At 41.9% G+C, this 18,189-nt stretch overlaps 2 protein-coding genes across 3 annotated transcripts; both read left to right on the top strand.

Annotated features, from left to right (window-relative positions):
• Positions 1-7,141: 7,141 nt before the first annotated feature.
• Positions 7,142-12,623, top strand: LOC306925247 (stathmin-like). 2 transcript variants are annotated; one of them, XM_079503972.1, is made up of 5 exons: positions 7,142-7,297; positions 9,419-9,456; positions 10,399-10,592; positions 11,463-11,654; positions 12,342-12,623. In XM_079503972.1, the coding sequence occupies exons 2-5, from the start codon at positions 9,444-9,446 to the stop codon at positions 12,399-12,401; spliced, it is 459 nt and encodes a 152-aa protein (XP_079360098.1). In that variant the 5' UTR covers positions 7,142-7,297; positions 9,419-9,443; the 3' UTR covers positions 12,402-12,623. The 2 variants fall into 2 exon arrangements, with proteins under 2 accessions (XP_079360098.1, XP_079360099.1); XM_079503973.1 differs by lacking the exon at positions 7,142-7,297 and adding an exon at positions 7,940-8,055.
• Positions 12,624-14,560: 1,937 nt separating this feature from the next.
• LOC306924626 (alpha-1,3/1,6-mannosyltransferase ALG2-like) lies at positions 14,561-15,775 on the top strand (the record flags this gene model as incomplete). The annotated part of the gene is made up of 1 exon (XM_079503203.1): positions 14,561-15,775. One exon carries the CDS (start codon positions 14,561-14,563, stop codon positions 15,773-15,775), a length of 1,215 nt encoding a protein of 404 aa, XP_079359329.1.
• Positions 15,776-18,189: the final 2,414 nt, after the last annotated feature.

Below are 18,189 nucleotides of genomic sequence, written 5' to 3' on the forward strand. Positions count from 1 at the left end.
CATTATCCTCATCACCACCACGATCGTCTGATCTTCTCGGGGCCTAATTTGACATATAATATAATATGGCATACAGCCGCCTACTATCATAGCCTACTACTATAAATAGCCTATCATCTCCAAGCGCCCTCTTGCTTTCGCCTTGGCTCTGTCTGTCCACGTCAATCGAAATTTACCCAAACAACCAAACATCGAAGATGTGCACTGGATTTTGATTAGCTTATGAATGTGGTGGTGCATGATGTGGTGATCATTCCGATCAATTTCCAGTCCATCCATCCATCGTGAATAGGCTACAATCTGTGATTGATTCGTTGCAAGAATTCAGAGGCTTAAATGAAATTCGTCTTTATTTCAAATATAGAACCCTTTCAGCAGTCAGCTCTATAACGGTAAGCAATTAACCATTATAGCCTAGCATTTTTGTAGAACATGCAGCTATCTTTGTAGCTGTTCTGTTTACCTGTTTACATTCATTATTCTCATGGATCTTTTGACGGTCAAACAGCGTGTCTATGTCGGGCTGAAAAAAGCAGCTGTTTTCTGCAAGACTCTCCAGCTGTCAAAAAGATATAGCATGGATGTGGATAACAGGTGAATGTAGGCTATAGCCTACTTCCATATTTTGTCGTCAATATACATTACTCATTTTCATCTATAGCCATATGGGACCGATGTGAAATTGTGAATACCTTCCCCAAACCAAATTCTATTTCAGTGCACGTGTTGTTGTTTTGCCCTGGCGGTATGGCCTGGCTTGGTACAATATATAGCCTAAATGACGAGTTTGATTGATTCATTGACAGCTGCTGGAAACATCTGCATACTGCATTCATTTGTCTAAGATGCTGTCATTCTACTAGAATGGCTGGGTTGCTAAGGGAACAGTTTGGGTCCAATTAAGTTTATTTCCTGCCAATCTGCCATGATACTGATGTTCACAAACACACTGCAAGAGGAAATCAACCCATTTAGAATGTTTATGCTGTCCAGTGTCCACTGTTAAAAAGGTCAAGATTTCTGTATCTAGACCTTAATTGTTAATACTGTGTGTAGCATGTCTGACATGTGCACATGCACAGTAGCGTGTGTGTGTGTGTGTGTGTGTGTGTGTGTGTGTATACAGGTCTATTTCTATGGACCCGAATCGGCTTATAAAGATTTTAATATCTGTCTGTCTGTCTGTCATAAGCAAAGAGCAAGCACTTTACATTTTAGTCCTAAAATGTTGGATTTTAAAATGTGAGCATCATCAGTGAGAGGAACATGAGCCAAAGTGACAGATCATCATGATGAGTTGAGTTGGGTAGAGCTACGGACAGTACAGTACTGTATCTGCTGGATGAATGTGGACTGAAGGCAGCAGGACATTAATACTGCATGGACAAGCAGGTTAACATACTGCTAGACAGAGAGAGAGAGAGAGAGAGAGAGAGAGAGAGAGAGAGAGAGAGAGAGAGAGAGAGAGATGGGAACAGCCTTGGGCTACTACTCTGTATAATCCACTGTGAGTGTTACAAATGAAGGACACCTTAATTTCCCCTCAGAAGTAATCGTTTGTTCCGTTCGTTAGTTCGATCTATCTCCAAATCAAGACAGTGTTTTGTTGCTTCTGTCTTGCAGCCCGATAAGGACCACAGAGATGACGGAGGTGCCAGTGATGTTGGACTTTGCCTCATCGGACCGCGCCGGTCGTAGGAACGCCCTGCCGGACATCCTGGGCTCCCCGGCGGGGGTCAACCCAGTGGACCTCTCAGTCAAACTGGCTGAGTTAACTCTAACAGGTCAGGTGACTGTAGTCTAGATTAGAACACACCCACCGGCCACCCATCTGAACACTTAACACAGCAGCCGTTATGTGGTCAGATGCGCGTGCATGATCCATCAATCAACTAACATTATAGTATACTTTAAGTTCTTATAGCATATATTGGTATCACAATGAAAACAAATTTGTCAAGGTTTTAAAGATTTTTTTTTTTTGCATGATTTAAAAAACAGGCATATCAATAAAATCTTAGTGTTTCTCCAATTATTTGGAGGTCCACTTGCAATATCCTCACAGCGTGTACAAATGGAACCAAATCGGTTGTTACGAATGGATACATTGCATTAGCGTGAATTAGTGAATATGTTGTACAACCTTGTATTACCTTATCTGACAATGCACTGTGCATGGCACTGTGCAGTAAAAGAGAAACACACACACACACACACACACACACACACACACACACACACACACACACACACACACACACACACACACACGCACACACACACACACACGAGAATATGAAGACACTTTCTTTGTTTTCTCTCAGATGGTCCGGGGGGAACCCAGTCACCTGATTCAGAGGAGCTGTCTTCCACCTCCAGAGACAGTACAGAGGGAAGTCAGGCTTCATAGTGGAGGAGAAGTGATCTCTGTGCCATGGACGATCCAGAATGGGACTTTAAGTACCGGTACTTCATTTGATTTGATTGATCTGCTAACTTTGCAACTGGACTAAGCTCAAATTAGCCTGAACTGTTGCAAGTTGTAGAGAGAGTTACTGTACAAAATACTCACTCTTGAACCTGGGATGTGTGCCCAGTACACTACAGCTGTCTATTGTGAACTGCATGCCAGTCAGTGTGGGTTCGAGGGATGAAGAGATTCAAGCGTAATTTCAAGAGGAGGAGGGAGTTACAGTGTTCTCACTTAATTACCTGACCGTCCAGGGACTTATAGGTGAGTTTTGTGTCTTTATTGGGATTTGAACCCGCGTCTTGTGCGTGGGACCGCTGACTCAAGACAGAAACCCTCCTTGGCCAGGGGAGTTATTGGCCTTCTGATTTTCAGGCAGTACTACTTCTCAACCAGCTAGCAGACACCAACCACTGCAGATGTGCTAGTTATATTGTGTTCAAATATTGTACTATACAGATTGGTTAAAATTAATTAAAATAAATTCCGGATTGTGGCTTTAAATGGCAGGTTTCCAGGAATTATCTTCTTTGCCTACAATAAAGCGATTGCTCCTCAAGTATGCAGGACAATTAACTTATACTGAGCACTCTGCAGAACACCTACAGCCAAAGATGGAGATTGATGACGTATGGTACATATAAATATGTATAAATATGTGTATATGTACTAGTGACATACTGTACATGGAAATGAATGTGTGCTTTCATAGTTCTTGTTTCTATTTAACAAAGTCTGAATAATCAACCAATCTTTAGTAAGAATAAATAATGAAAAGGGGTGATTATGTAGGAGAATAAATCAGTCAGTTTGTTGTACAATGCAATCAAAAAGCCTTTTAAAGATACTTTTTGTATTGAATATATTTTATACAAAAAACAACAACGTAATAACCAGTTGTTAAGGCTGTATGTTTTGTGACTATGTAAGAAAATCATCTTTACAAATATGTAAATACTTATTGCTTTGTGTATGTAAATTAAATATTTGATTCTAGAGACTACAGTACACTAATGTAGATCCTTGTCAGCATCTGTTATTTGCCTTTATCCAACACAGGGTGGCAGTATTTCCCCCATTGATGCCACGGCATAGTAATTTGCATTTTATGCTGTTTGTTCTTTCATTTTATTCCCTGTAAATCCATTTAAACTGCAATGTGGTCTGAATGTTGCTACATAAATATAAACAATATGCTTGATTTAGTTTCAGTAAGTGTATGATCTTATTGATTTTCTTTATTATGGGCATTTCTGTGAAAGTTTCTGTGAATACTGCATTCCAGGACATGGCTCACATGGCTCATTTAACTCATTTAGGACTGAGGCCGATGTTTGCTATACTATAGATAGCAACAAGAACCCCAAAAAGGGGTTCCCGTCCAGAATGGGTTAAACTAAATGCACCCTGAATAGCAGATCTACAAGCTCATTACGCGTAGCAAATTATTTTTATTTTTTGATCTCACGATTTTGCAACGAAGTTTTTCACCCAGTGTCAATTATCTAATCATTAGATTAGATAGAAGCAGCTTGGACTACTCAGGTTGGCAGAGGAAGTGTAGCGCCCAGGATTATTAATCCTGGCAGGACCCAGGATTAATAATCCTGGGCAGACTTCATGCTTCCTTCTATGCATGAGTAGTCCAAGCTGCTTCTTTTCACCTGACAGGGGGGAGTTTCCCCGGCCGGACGTAGCGCGTGGAAGGAACACGTTATTCTGACCAGTTCTTTTCCCCTCCCATCAGGCGCCCCAGCTGGCCAGGGGGAAGTAGTTTAGAGACCAGGATTACTGCATGTTTTTTGTGAGGGTACATACCCTAGGCCCTAGGGGACACGGGGAGAACATGCAAACTCCACACAGAAAGGCCCTTTCGCCAACCCCGCCTCGGGTATGGGCACTGATGACGTGGAGGAGAGAACACGCCCCCAGTGCCCACAGCATCCCCAGCAGGAAGCGTACCCAGGTACGTGTTGCAAATTCTGATGTGAGCTTGTAGATCGTCTATTTTTTTGTCGTGCAACACTGATGTATGACGCCGTATAAATCAGGCCTTAATCACTTAGTTATCACCCCAGCATCTGTATTGTGGGGAAAGCTTTTGCTGGAAAATAGCAGGCTATTTTCAGCCAGAAAACAGAAAATACACCAGTATAGAGCCCTGAGGCACTACGGCCAACCAGGGTTTAATCCATTGATACCTGGAACGCATCCATGTCACGTTAGCGTTAGCGTTTTAAACATTATGTTATAATTTAGCTATTGAAAAATAGCAGATCTACAAGCTCATAGCGCGCCACCGAGTGGCGCGCTATGAACTTGTAGGTCTGCTATTTTTGAAAAATCGTTAAAATGTGCCTCAAATCTTTCCGAAAATTGTCATGATTTAGAAAACTTTTTTTTTTTAAATTTCGACGTCAGGCCTGAATGGGTTAAGTGGTCCTAGTTAGTATACCACATGAGTTCCAATGGTCAGATGAAGCGCATCACCTGCTCAATGATAGTTTTCCCTTTTTGGGAGAGTAGGCCTACTGCTTTGCATCAAATGTCCATCCAACCAACCAAAGGTGTCCCATAGAAAATATAAAGTGTAATTTGGTACATAGAGACATTATCTTGATCCAAGACATAGGTTTATGAATTCTAACTTGAGCAACACTTCCTGCGACAAAGTAAATTTGGGTTTATCCAGCCGTGTATTATTAATGTTTGACTCACTAGCAGTGGGAGTTTGGCCCACAGAGGCATATGGTGGCTGAGATTAGAGGCGGCATAATTACAGTAAGATACATCCTAATGTCCACCCACCCATCTGTGGCCTTACCAGCTACTGCATGACTCTACCATGCTCCTGGCCTGCGACCCCGGCCCACTGGATTCTATTTCTATTCTTAAGTAAACAAGTAGTTGTTTACTGTGTTGTTTTCTAGTAAACAAGAAAAAGTGCCCTTCTGGGAACAGGTCTCCACCAGGAGGATAGGAGTGTGTGTGATGTTTGGCAAAATGTTTAGGAGTAATATAATCATGTTTGTTTTGTGTTGTGTGTGTGTGTGTGTGTGTGTGTGTGTGTGTGTGTGTGTGTGTGTGAGAGAGTGACTTGGCCTGTTGTAGCGCCACCATGAGGCTGATTTGAAAACTGTCAAGTGGCATTTCTTCCTCAGCCTAGTGGGAATAGGCATGCACAGTTTCACTGCAATCGGACACTGTATTGAGGAGTTGTGGCGATTTGTACAAAACGGGTACAAAACGGCTACTCCTGAAAACTTTAGAAGCCAATCGTAGCCAATCAGGATGGATAATTATGAGAAATCAAACAAATCACATGATCACATGACTGGAGAGCATGTAAAAACACAAATCGGTCAGTTATAGCGCCACCATGAGGCTGAGTTGAAAATATTCAAGTGGCATTTCTTCCTCGGCCTAGTGGTATTGTGCGTGCACAATTTCACAGAAATCACACGATGTGTTCATGATTTGCAGCATTTTGTTTGAAACGGAGCACTCCTGCGAACTTTGGAAGCCAATCTTAGCCAATCAGGATGGAGTCTGAAAAATCTGAAAGACCCGTTTCGTTGAATGGCTCTAGAGAGACTGTGTACCAATTTGCGTGATGTTTGGACAAAATCTGTAGGTGTACTGTCAAAACATTTGTTTTGCACAAAGCGGCCTCCTGGTGGCGCTATAACAGGCCAATGTGAAAACTTTGGGGCAGAGGTTATTTCAGGGAGTGTGTGTGCAGACTGCAGAGTATGGCTACGATCAAGCCAACGGTGCCAGAGATTAGCTGTTCACAGACGGACGGACGGACACACGGCCACACGGACACACGGACGGACGGAGTGCAAAACATACTCTCTCCCCATGCCTTCGGCCTGGTGGAGACAATCAGCAATACCACAATGTAGAACTACTCTGTTTGACTTAAGTAAAAGTACAAAAGTACTTGAAAGCAGCAAAGTGTACTTTACGTATTAATTTCTGAAGATATTTCATTTTGAGTGAATTATGAAATCTGAAGGATATGGTTTATATTTATAATGAAAGGTATGAGCTTTAAGGGTAAAGATGACCAGAAAAAGGGTCACCAGTGCCACCACTTAAAAAAAGACTAGCCTGGTTTCAGGTGTGGAAATGCTCCATCCACAACAATGACAATATAACTACGTTTTTGGTTGGGGTAATAATGAATTGTGTAAGTCTGATCTACGGCATTCACTGAGAAGCCAAGCAGGCATGGACACTAATTCTGAGCTTAATACACTACACGCATAGAAATATGATTTTTTTTTTTTTTGCATAGAAGTGTATTGATTAATTGAAAATGGAGGGCTCTTATATCGGTCTTATGTAAACAAGAAGTCTTAGTGCTTTTTCTGGTTTTATCCTCTTTTATCCTGGCAGATCCTTGAACTGTACCCATTCTGCAAATTCACAATGTTCGTTTCTTCAAACAGCAGCACTCACTCACTCAAGTCCTCCATGCTGGATAATTTGTACTAGTAGTTTCCTCCACACCACGTCACACACACAACACATGGTACAACAAGTTTTGTGGGGGTGGGGCGGGTCATACCCGCCACTGCCTGATTCAGACCAATGGCTGAGAAGAAGTAGCCGTGACGTCACGCTTCAGTCGGTTTTTGCCGCGAAAGTGGATGCTGCAGGGCAAGGGCAGGCTGGCGCACAGCCGCACACACACATTCATCACATTCAGTTGAGTTCACACACAATACAATAACACACTGGAAAACACACACCGACTGACAGAAGAGACGACCTGTCCCAAAAAACGACAACAATAACAACACCAGAGCATTTAAAACCGTGAGTAACTTTACAAAACACCGACTAATATGTGGAACAACGAAACTATTACAAGTTATTAACCCATCCTGGTCGAATTTTGGACACTATGATGAAAAATTGTTGCTGGTAAAAACGAGCACATTTTGTGACAATGCAGAGTTTGATTGATTGATTGATTGAAGAATTTATTAACAGTTTGCAGAATTACAGTACATTTCAAGCACAAACTCAATACAGAGCTCTTTGAAACCGTGAGTTTAACTTAACAACACATCGATTAATATGTGGAATAACCGAACTGAAAAAAGGTTATTAAACAGTTGGTCGAATTTAGGCTTAAATTTGATTTGAAGAAGTGAAGGTTATAAAGAAAAACAACCATGCGAGCACATTTGCATCTATTCTACCATGTGTTAGCTAACCGTACTAAAACTCATTAAAGTATTATCTAATTCGTTTTTAAACTCGACGATTTGAATCTTTTTCGTGGTTTAGGTTTCTAAAACGCATATAAAATCTTGAATTTGACAGCTTTAGGTTTAGTTTATATAGGCTACACGCCTACACGACTCCATCGTAGTGGGAGTGGACAGTGGTTCGCTTGCCAAAAAAAGAGCAGATCTACAAGCTATCAACGCGTCGCGTGCGACGACGTGATAGCTTGTAGATCTGCTCTTTTTCGGGACGGAATCAACTTGACAGCGGGCTTTCTTCTTTTGTCCGGGCGCGTTTTTGAAACGAGGTGGAAACAACAAACAACCACAGCTTTGCTGCAGGTGGGTGAATTTGTTTTAGCAGAAGAAACTGGGTTTCTTCTCTTTGTTTAAACATTTTGGGAAGAAAGGGATACTATGAGACGAGCCACAGTGCCACACCATGTTTCAAAGAAAGAATCAGTACTACTAATTATTTTACGTAGGTTGATGTTACAGCAGCCATGACGGATCAGTAGGCTACATATGAACTACATATGAAAACACTTTTTCGCATTTAGGCTTCCCCCCTTCCTTCATGTATTAGTGATTTTATTGAGCTTAGTAGTGTGAGTATCACAAGTGAAGTGAAGTGGGTATCAGGTAGTTTTATGCTATAGTTACAACAACTTGAGGTTAAAGATAGGTTTAATTTGGTGTGTCCTGCTGTGTTTGAATACTTAATTAGTCAGAAATGTAAACAGCACAGGTACAGTCAGATATGTACGGCCTTATTTTTGCCAGTGCCGAGGGAAAAAAAGCTCAAACAGCCCACAGCCTGTCGATGTCAAAATAGTTAAAAAAGAAAAAAGAAAAAAAAAAGAAAGAAAAGAAGGGATAAGTTGGATAACACGTTATGTTACCATGCATGTGCAACAATATTTAAGTGGCTAATCATCTTATGAGATTTTTTTTACAAAAGGCTAGATATTCACATTTTTATTGTAAAATAGTTTGGAAGCAGTGTGTGCATACTGCATAAACATGCATGATGCACATTGCTTAGCAACACTGAGACTTTTCCCATGACCTGGGCATCACTTATATAATGATACAGCAGCTAAGACAACACTGGGTGTGCATGACTTGTCTTTTGTCTATCAGCATCGACAGACAAAAACCTACAACCGAGTAACCGACGTAACTCCTTTGTTGCGTGTTTGTGTGCACTGCGATTTACCTTTTTTATTGCCTCTGCCAAATAGGTTATGTTTTTGGCTCTCTGTTTGTGACCAACATATTTGGAAAAGGAATCGTGGTCGGATTTTTCATTTAATTTGATGTGCACATTCGTGCTCCCAAAATTAGACAGATGCAACCCATTGATTCTGGTGCCAGCAAATGGGGGAGGGTGGAGTAGTCCCAACCCCCAACCTCAGGGGTCAGTCAGTGAGGATAAATGTGGGGTTGTTTATGAGCCTAACTGCCTGGGAGGGTGGGGGAAGGCTGTTCTAGTAGCGTGAGGAAGTGGTCTTGATAGGTATCTTCTATCTTTTGAAAGAGGTGGTGATATTGTTTGACTGCGTAGTGCGTATCCCTGCCGTCTATCATTCTGTGACTGTGTACACACAGAGTGAAAGACCTTCAATCCTTAGTCACTCTGAGATAGCATGTTTTTTGTGTAGCTTGATGGTAGACTGATCCCTTTTTCAAACTTTCTTCCTAGGTACAACGGAAACAATTCTGCTGAAATGGCATCTCAAGGTGGGTGAGGTCATAAAGAGAGGCCTGTACAGACAAAAGCAGATAACATTTTAGCTTACAATACATATTATATAACATGCATATCACGAGGATATCATTTATATCGTCTGTCGGGTGGACTCCAAAGTAACTCCAAAGTAACTGTTCGGGATAAAAATTAAATAAAAAATAGCAAAAGTAGAAGCTCGACAAGCTCAAAATGCGTCACTTCACATCACGATTTGAACTTGTAGAACGCCTACTTTTGATACTTTTGTGTGACACTGTACTAGTGTGATCGAGTAGGCCATTTTATTTGAAAAAAGTGACTAGTTCAGCATTAATTCATGGAAAAAAAAGGTTTCTGCCCGATAGAAACAATATTGTTTTTGTACAAGGAATTGGTGCACCTTCATGTTTGTAGACTAACCAGCTGTTTGTTTAACAACCTATAATGTGACGTGTGCATCTACTGTGGTCTAAGGGCTCTATTTTCCATGTTAAACCCCTTATCCCTAAACTTCTTTGCTTTTTATTTTTACTATTTTGAAAAACATTTTTGAATATTTAAAATATCTAATCTACAAGCTCACAACGTGTCGATGTAAATCGGCCAGTTATACTATTCAAAAATGTTTTTCAAAATAGTAATAGTATGTATTAGTTTGTATATATACATATGTATATGCACATTATTGTATCTATTTTAAAAATTGTTGCCTATTTTAACCAATGGGTACACTAAATAGTGGCATGGCAACAAATACTGTGTAGTCACATCAGTGGCCCCGCATATAATTATATACTGCACAATTCAAGTGACTGAATAAAATGCTTGCACTTTGCATACACTAACCACAATGCAATTGGTGCATTCCACACTGTCACATAGCCACCATTAGTGAGAGCACACTTTGGCTAAACGTTTCGTTAATTTGGCTCTCCGTTGTGCTTGTAACGCAGACGCACACATCCTCCAAGTCAAGGAGCTGAACAAGCGCGCCTCTGGCCAAGCCTTCGAGGTCATCCTCAGCCCTTCCACTGCACACGTGAAGGGAAAGAAAGAAGACGAGCTTCCCTTTTCCCCACCCAAGAAGAAGGAAAGCTCCCTGGAGGAGATCCAGAGGAAACTGGAGGCTGCAGAGGAGAGGCGCAAGGTATGTTTCCATAAGTGGACCAATGGCGAGATGCAGTTCATGAATTAAGAGGCACGACACTGTTCGCAGACACATTTTTGTGGGCCACAAGCACTTTTTGTTTCCTACCTTTTGTTTTCAATTACTGTTATTTTAGAAGATTTTCCAAAATGGCCTACATTTTATTCACACATTTTCAAAATTATTTCATAAATAAGTAGAAAAAGCAAACATGAAGCATTGTGAGCTTGTGGATTTGCTAAGTTCTTTTTTTCCTCCTAATTTATGAAAAGTGATTGATTTTTCTATTTATTTATGAAATCCTTTTCCCCGGTTTGGGAACTGGAGAAACTTTTCTTTTGGGTCTCGAGCTAAAACGTTTGGGAAGCCCTGCTGTAGCACACAGATGAGAAGTGTAGTTTACTGCTAGAGTCTGACCGATGATGGGCTGAAATTCTTACACTTGTGACAACAACACACACAGCTATGATCTTTTACAGAAAGAACAAGGCAACTAGATGCTCACCCGAACTTCCGGAAGACATAAAAGTCAACATAGTTGAGTTAAAATAGTAAAAGATGCTCCTGGATCAGACAAATTTATAAGAGGTAGCAGCCGCAATTTAATACAACAACATGTTTCGACCACCAGCAACCTTCCTCTTAGCCCTGACCGTTGTGGTCGAAGTCAAGTGCCCGGATCTCCCATTTTTTTATCCTATGCTATTTTACCAGTTGAACATTCACGTTTATTGTCCAAAATGACACCAGTTCACTGAAACATTAAAGTTGTGGTGAATGTAATCATTATAAATATAAACATATAAATGTGTAGATGTTTTAAAGCCCGAAGAGGTCACACTGAGTTGACTTTATTTCATTCCTCTCCAGACCCAGGAGGCCGAGGTTCTGAAGCAGCTGGCTGAGAAACGAGAGCACGACAAGCAAGTGGTCCAGAAGGCCGTGGAGGAGAACGACAACTTCAGCAAGACCATGGAAGACAAGCTCAACCAGAAGATGAAAGCCAACAAAGAGAACCGTGAGGCACGCATGGCGGCACTCGACGAGAAATTCAAGGAGAAGGTAGACGTCTTCTCACCCTATTTACGTTATATGGAAATAAGATCGAAAACAAAATATTTTGCCATATTGCAAGAGGCTACATCCTATTTCTTTTCTTTTGTAATAGAAGGAAAATGTTTTGGTCAGTTGGTCCTGAACAAAATTCCAGCTCTGTACAGAATCTCAACACTTGCAGATCAAAGGATCTTAAAGGAAATCTTTCTTTATATTAATTTCTGATAGCAGTCATACACTACAGTTCCTCTGCTACCCCCATCAATCAATCGAACAAACACTTTATTTATGTTTAGTTTCATTTCATTAGAAGAAAAGTTTGGTAAATGTGTTGCAGTACTCATTTTAATATCAAAAAAAGAAAAATTCTGGTTGTGCTCGGCTGCCTATTTAGCATAGCCTAAAAAATGTAGTAGCTTGTAGCGCCTTCTTATTTGACGTTACTAGGCCGGTCCGCCTTCGATTCATTTGATTGGACAGAGAGGGAAAAGCAGGAACTGCACAATAGATATTTTATTTTTCTACTTGAGGTGCCCTGGAGTATAGGAAGCATAAACACATGGAATGCCGTGCAATGCCAACTAAACAATCCGTTCCCAAGACCATTGCACAAAGGCAGCCACAAAGTTAGGTGCGACCGTAGCTTAAGTCAAACGAGTGAATAAATACTGTACATTGTGATTTTCTTTACAGGACAAGAAACTGGAGGAGGTACGGAAGAACAAGGAAACAATCAAAGGATCCGGGATCTGAAAAGTGTTTGGATAAATTTAATAAGTGTTTCTACATGTCCAAAGAGGTTTATATATATGTGTTCACTGGCAGTAATATAATATTCTTAGGTTAGCGACTGCCATGGTTTTGGATGACATTTTCAACGTAAGCACTGTTATGCGATTGTACCGTATTACTTAGATCTGTGGCAAGTTCATGTATCTGTATTGTTCTGAATAAATACACATTTTGTTTTTCAAATTTGTGTATTTTTTTCCAAGGCTAGGGATATTCAGGTATCTTTTTTTAAAGCTCAAATTCAGTGCTTCTGCCTCATGAGCCTTTTGTCACCTTAAATATTTGATGACTGCAATCTCCATCTCTACAATAGACAGAAAAAATACATTTTCAGGGTTCTTCTGTTATGCAGACAAAATTGGAACTGGAAAATGATCAAATTTAAGCTGTTAAAATGTTTTTTGTTGTGTCCTAGAACACAGCTACTTAACATTTATTTTAACCAACAAATATCACGTACATCACCTTTAAACCCATTAAGACCTGGAACACGTGTGTCACAGACTGTAGGGTTGTGTCACTTAAGCTTTTCTTTCTTTACGATTTTTTTTGTTGCTTTTTCTGCTTTTATTGATAGGATGAAAGTAGTCACCTAAGCTTTTAACCATTATTTTAAACTTTAGCTATTGAAAAATAGCAGATATTTTTGAAAAATCGTGAAAATGTGCAAATCTTTGAATATATATTCTTTCCCAGCGAACGTTTTTAACTAAAATCTTTGCTTCTGGGTGTCCCTGGAACAACATATTTTGAAATGGGGTTCTAATCTGTGGCCAAATACATATAATTGTGAGTCCGGCTTGACATGAAAAGGATGAGAACCACTGACAAACCCTTATTTTTTTTAAAGCCTTAATGGGTTGATATAAATCAGGTACTGTTCATTGACAGTTGCAATTTAGCAAAAAGATCAATGGAATGTTAGAGGAAGGAAGAAATTATTGTTTTAATGTAGGCCTATTGCTTTTGTGGGGGTAAATGGTTTGGAACAGCTGGGCAGACTGTTGCAGGCGGCAGCCAATACCCTTCCTTGGACTTTACTGCCACCTTGTGGTTATTAATATTAACCCATCTGAACCATAGAGTTATGTGATCTGAACACAGGATTATTTATGACGCAAACTATGTGCAAAAAAGTAAAGAAACTAAAGCCATAGAGCAAAGTGGATTGCAGAACATTACGTTCTGCTTTTTAGTTAGTATCATCTTTCTAATGTTTCTACTTTTGTCTGCAAGTTCAGTTCTGTTGATATGCATGTTCACACCAAATTGATGGCAGCGCCAACAAACAAGCACGAGAGTAAAAGTGTCATAATGTCAATAAATACACTTCAGGCATGCATTGCTATTATGTTTACAGTCCAATAAATTGTCTTTTGGTCACATGGCAGTGTACACAGCCAACACAGGGATCAAAGGCGTCCTTACAAATTATAGGCCTAAGGCCTATACTCATGGCCATTTAAAAACACTCAGAAACTTCAATAGGCTTAAATGATTTGATATCATTCAGTCACCAGAAACAGGGACGTGTGTTTTAAATTAGTCTATTAAACATGATTAAAATGGAGATTGAAGTTGAATGGCCTTAATATAGGAGGGTGTCTGATCTAATATTCAAACAACTTAAAAAACGGTCTGGGGTGCACACATTATAATTACCCCATATTGCTTTAACTTCACTGTGACACATTTGTCCAGACACACAGACAACATCAGCTTTATCAAATAGAGTTACATTTAATCTTGATGTGGCCTATAGTAGTGCAGTAGGCCTACTATTATTTCAGTTGTCTTGAGGACTTGGAGGCCGGTCTATGACATTCATGTAAAAGTTTGGGGATCTACATATATGGGCATAACTAAGGTGACGTCACATGTGTTTGAACTTTGAACCAATCAGCGAAGTCGATTGAGAGACAGACAGACAGAGATATGACTGGATTTATAAAGAAGAGATACATTTACATTACATTTTTTATTTTGGGGCTATTAGTCCTAAAATTGAAAGACATAAGTACAGTATATGTAGCCGCCAGAAGATGGCAGGTCACTCCTGTAAGTGATACTAGGAGCAACAGTCTGTTTAGGAACTTCCACACCTTGCTAACACATAAAGAATGGCACGGGTGGTGTTCCTCCACCCAGACCTGGGCATAGGTGGAGCAGAGAGGTTGGTGGTCGACGCAGCGGTTGCTCTGAAGTCCCAGGGCTGTAGCGTCCAGATCTGGACGGCACACCACGACCCCGCGCACTGCTTCCCTGAAACCCTGGACCCCGACCTGCCTGTGGTGTGTGTGGGCGACTGGCTACCCACCAGAGTGTGGGGATACTTGCATGCCCCGTGTGCCTACCTACGAATGGTTTACGTGGCTCTCTGTCTGATCTTCAGCGGGGTCGAATACGACGTCATCTTCTGCGATCAGGTGTCGGCGTGCATCCCCGTTCTGAGGCTGGCCCGTCACAAGAGGAAGGTACTGTTCTACTGTCACTTCCCTGACCGGCTGCTGACTCAGAGGAGGTCGACCCTGAAGAAGATGTACCGCGCCCCTATCGACTGGCTCGAGGAACGCACCACCGGCATGGCTGACGTAGTCCTGGTCAACAGCCGGTTCACCGCAGGGGTGTTCAGGGAGACCTTCCGTAGTCTCGGAGGAGTCCAGACGGACGTCCTTTATCCTTCGCTCAACACCGACACCTTCGACTTGCCCTCCACTGAGGCGAGGGGCTTTGAAGGCTTTCTCCCCGAGGGAACCACCTGCACATTCCTCTCACTCAACCGCTACGAACGCAAGAAGAACCTGGGGCTGGCCCTCGAAGCCCTGGCCGCCCTGAGGGAGAGGCTGCCCATGGGCCAGAGAACAGGCGTCCACCTGGTGGTGGCAGGGGGGTACGACGACCGGGTCGCCGAGAACGTCCGCCACTATGCAGAGCTGAGGGAGCTGGCAGTACGGCTAGGCCTGGATGGCTGCGTCACCTTCCTACGCTCCCCCTCCGACTCCCAGAAGGTGGCGCTGCTGCGAGGCTGCACGGCCGTGCTGTACACCCCAAGCGGGGAACACTTCGGCATCGTTCCCGTGGAAGCCATGTACTGCCGCTGCCCCGTGATCGCCGCAAACTCCGGAGGACCCCTGGAGAGCGTGGTGGACAGGGAGACAGGGTTCCTGTGCGAGCCCACACCGGAGGCCTTCTCCGAGGCCATGGCGAGGCTGCTCAGCGAGCCTCAGCTCCGCACGGACATGGGGCAAGCTGGGCGGAGGAGGGTGCAGGATAAGTTCTCTCTGCAGGCCTTCTCAGACCAGCTACACGGTTACATACTCAGGCTGATCCAGTGAAGTGCTGCTGCCTGGTGACGGGGATCATGGCTCAGAATGAATCCTGGCTGGTCATCACTTGTTCCTCGGTCTATAGTGGATCCCCACATTCCTAGTGGGCACTGTCTGTGATACCCCACTTGAAGGAGGGGAGAAGAAGCCTCCACATGGCCTCCCCCGCAAGTAGCTGAAGAGTAGTTGCAAGGTTGCATGCCCTTTAAGCAAACATTCTGTCGATCTGCATGCTCACATGTTAAAGATGGAGTGCCACAATTTTTGTATTTTTCCAGTTTTTCATGTGTCTATGAGGTGACAGTACTTCATTAGACACCCTGGAGTTGTTTTTATGTGCAATGGTGTATTAACTTAACTAACTATTTAGGGTTTCTTCCTGGAGGCTGAACCCTTGACAGTCAAACGGGCCAATGAAATAAACAGTAATATAGTGACACCACACTATCAGCCCTAACCTCTCCCCCTTTTATCATACAACTACAGCTGTGGGTGCGGCTTCAGTTCAGGTGCATCACCACCCATCACCACCCACCAGGCAAACCAGGCATACTTAATTAACTGGTGGGCGTGTCCACATAAAAGCATGATTTTAACAAATACTGTACACTTTTTGGAAAAAGTTCTTCCCCCTTATATTGTAATTATACCTGATGATCATGTTTTAGGGTGGAAAAGAATCGTGGCACTCCATCTTTAAATTGCGATGTGAAAAAGGAGAAAACAAACAAACGTATCTACTTATTCACATCACGCATGAGGTTAAACTTAATGTCAACGTAGTAGCTGCCCTCACTTCCTTCTTCCCAATTCCCCTCACCTGCTTCACTACCCCCGGCATCATCCACACCATTTCATAAGGTGGTTAATGTGTTTTTCTCAGCTTTTTTCCAAGTCATGTCAGCAGCTTATGAGACCAAAATGGTAGTGTATACAGTCACACTTAAAGTTCCCTTCACAAAGGTGTTAAACCACATGCTTTTAGTTTCACACATCCATCATCACCTGTTTAGAACATGTAGCCACATTTCCACCTGCAAATGCAGGACGTTACTGCCATGCACTTGACCTGCATGTGTCACAATGGTATTAAGGTGTTTTATGCAGCTAATCATGAAAATATTGTATTGATTGCACAACATTATACTAATTTGTCTTACTTTTATAGGTTTTTGTGTCGCATAGTAAAAGGGTTTAGTCATTCATGTCAATAGAGGGTATGCGCATGCTTAAAGTGAATGGCACATCGAGTGGCAAAGCAACAGGCAAAGTGAGTTTAACATTGTTTAATGTTGTTTAATGCAATCAGATAGGACTTGTCTGTGTGGATGTATGGGCTGTCAAGGCCAGGAAAGTAGTTTTTTGCCACTCAGTAGGCGTTCCTGCATAACTTCCTGGTTTGATGATGATGTCACGCGCATACCCTCTATAACAGAGACCCAAAAGCCATAGTGATTAACTGAATGTTAAGTGACTACATGATACAATAAAGAAACCATCACCTTGGAAGTGAATGTTTTTCCTCAGTTTATCTAAAGGCCTGTAGAGGAGCTGAGATGTCCTTGCAATATGGGCCCTTTAGCTCAGCTGGGGAGAAAAACAAGTTCAAAACAACACCATAAGAAACAGTCCACCCCCCTTCACAAAGACCCCTTTATGTTATTGTCCACCTCTGATCTGCCTGAATGTGGCCCTTTAATCATATTTCATATACCACTTGACTATATGCTTCATGTTTCATGTAAAGCACATTGCTTTGTTGTTGAAATGTGCTATACAAATAAATGTGCCTTGCATTAAACACGCTTACTTACATGCTTACGCCTCAACACAACATGTATTTACTGCGGCCTCACTCTGGCAGTCAGCACTAGACCAAACATCACCAAATGGATGATCTTTCTGTAACCAAGACAACAGACTGCAGAGCCCATACACTTACATGTTTCTGAAAAACAAGACAACAGACTGCAGAGCCCATACACTTACATGTTTCTGGAAAAACAAGACAACAGACTGCAGAGCCCATACACTTACATGTTTCTGAAAAACAAGACAACAGCCTGCAGAGCCCATACACTTACATGTTTCTGGAAAAACAAGACAACAGCCTGCAGAGCCCATACACTTACATGTTTCTGGAAAAACAAGAACCTCTTAGGCCTCATTCACACGTACCAAACACCAATCAAGCAATGTTTGGTCGTTTTTTTGTTTTTTTGGGCCACCACAATGCTTTTCCAATGGGAGTCACATGGTTTGATCAAACATTTGTGTTTGATCGCTGATTAATGATTGCTCCCCCCTCATCAAACAAAAATGTTTGGTCAAACCATGTGACTCTCATTGAAAATGAATTGGAGCAGCAATCAAAAAGCAATCAGGCATCACACACGGACCAAACATTTGTTGTGTAGGTGTGA

Source organism: Electrona antarctica, assembly GCF_951216825.1.
Source record: "Electrona antarctica genome assembly, chromosome: 6".
In the NCBI taxonomy this organism is placed as follows: Eukaryota; Metazoa; Chordata; class Actinopteri; order Myctophiformes; family Myctophidae; genus Electrona; species Electrona antarctica.

Bases quoted from the DNA above. Each gene is read 5' to 3' on its own strand.
- LOC306925247 (XM_079503972.1), top strand. The intron at 10,593-11,462 runs GTATGTTTCCAT...ATTCCTCTCCAG, and splicing joins CTGCAGAGGAGAGGCGCAAG to ACCCAGGAGGCCGAGGTTCT. The intron at 11,655-12,341 runs GTAGACGTCTTC...TTTTCTTTACAG, and splicing joins ACGAGAAATTCAAGGAGAAG to GACAAGAAACTGGAGGAGGT.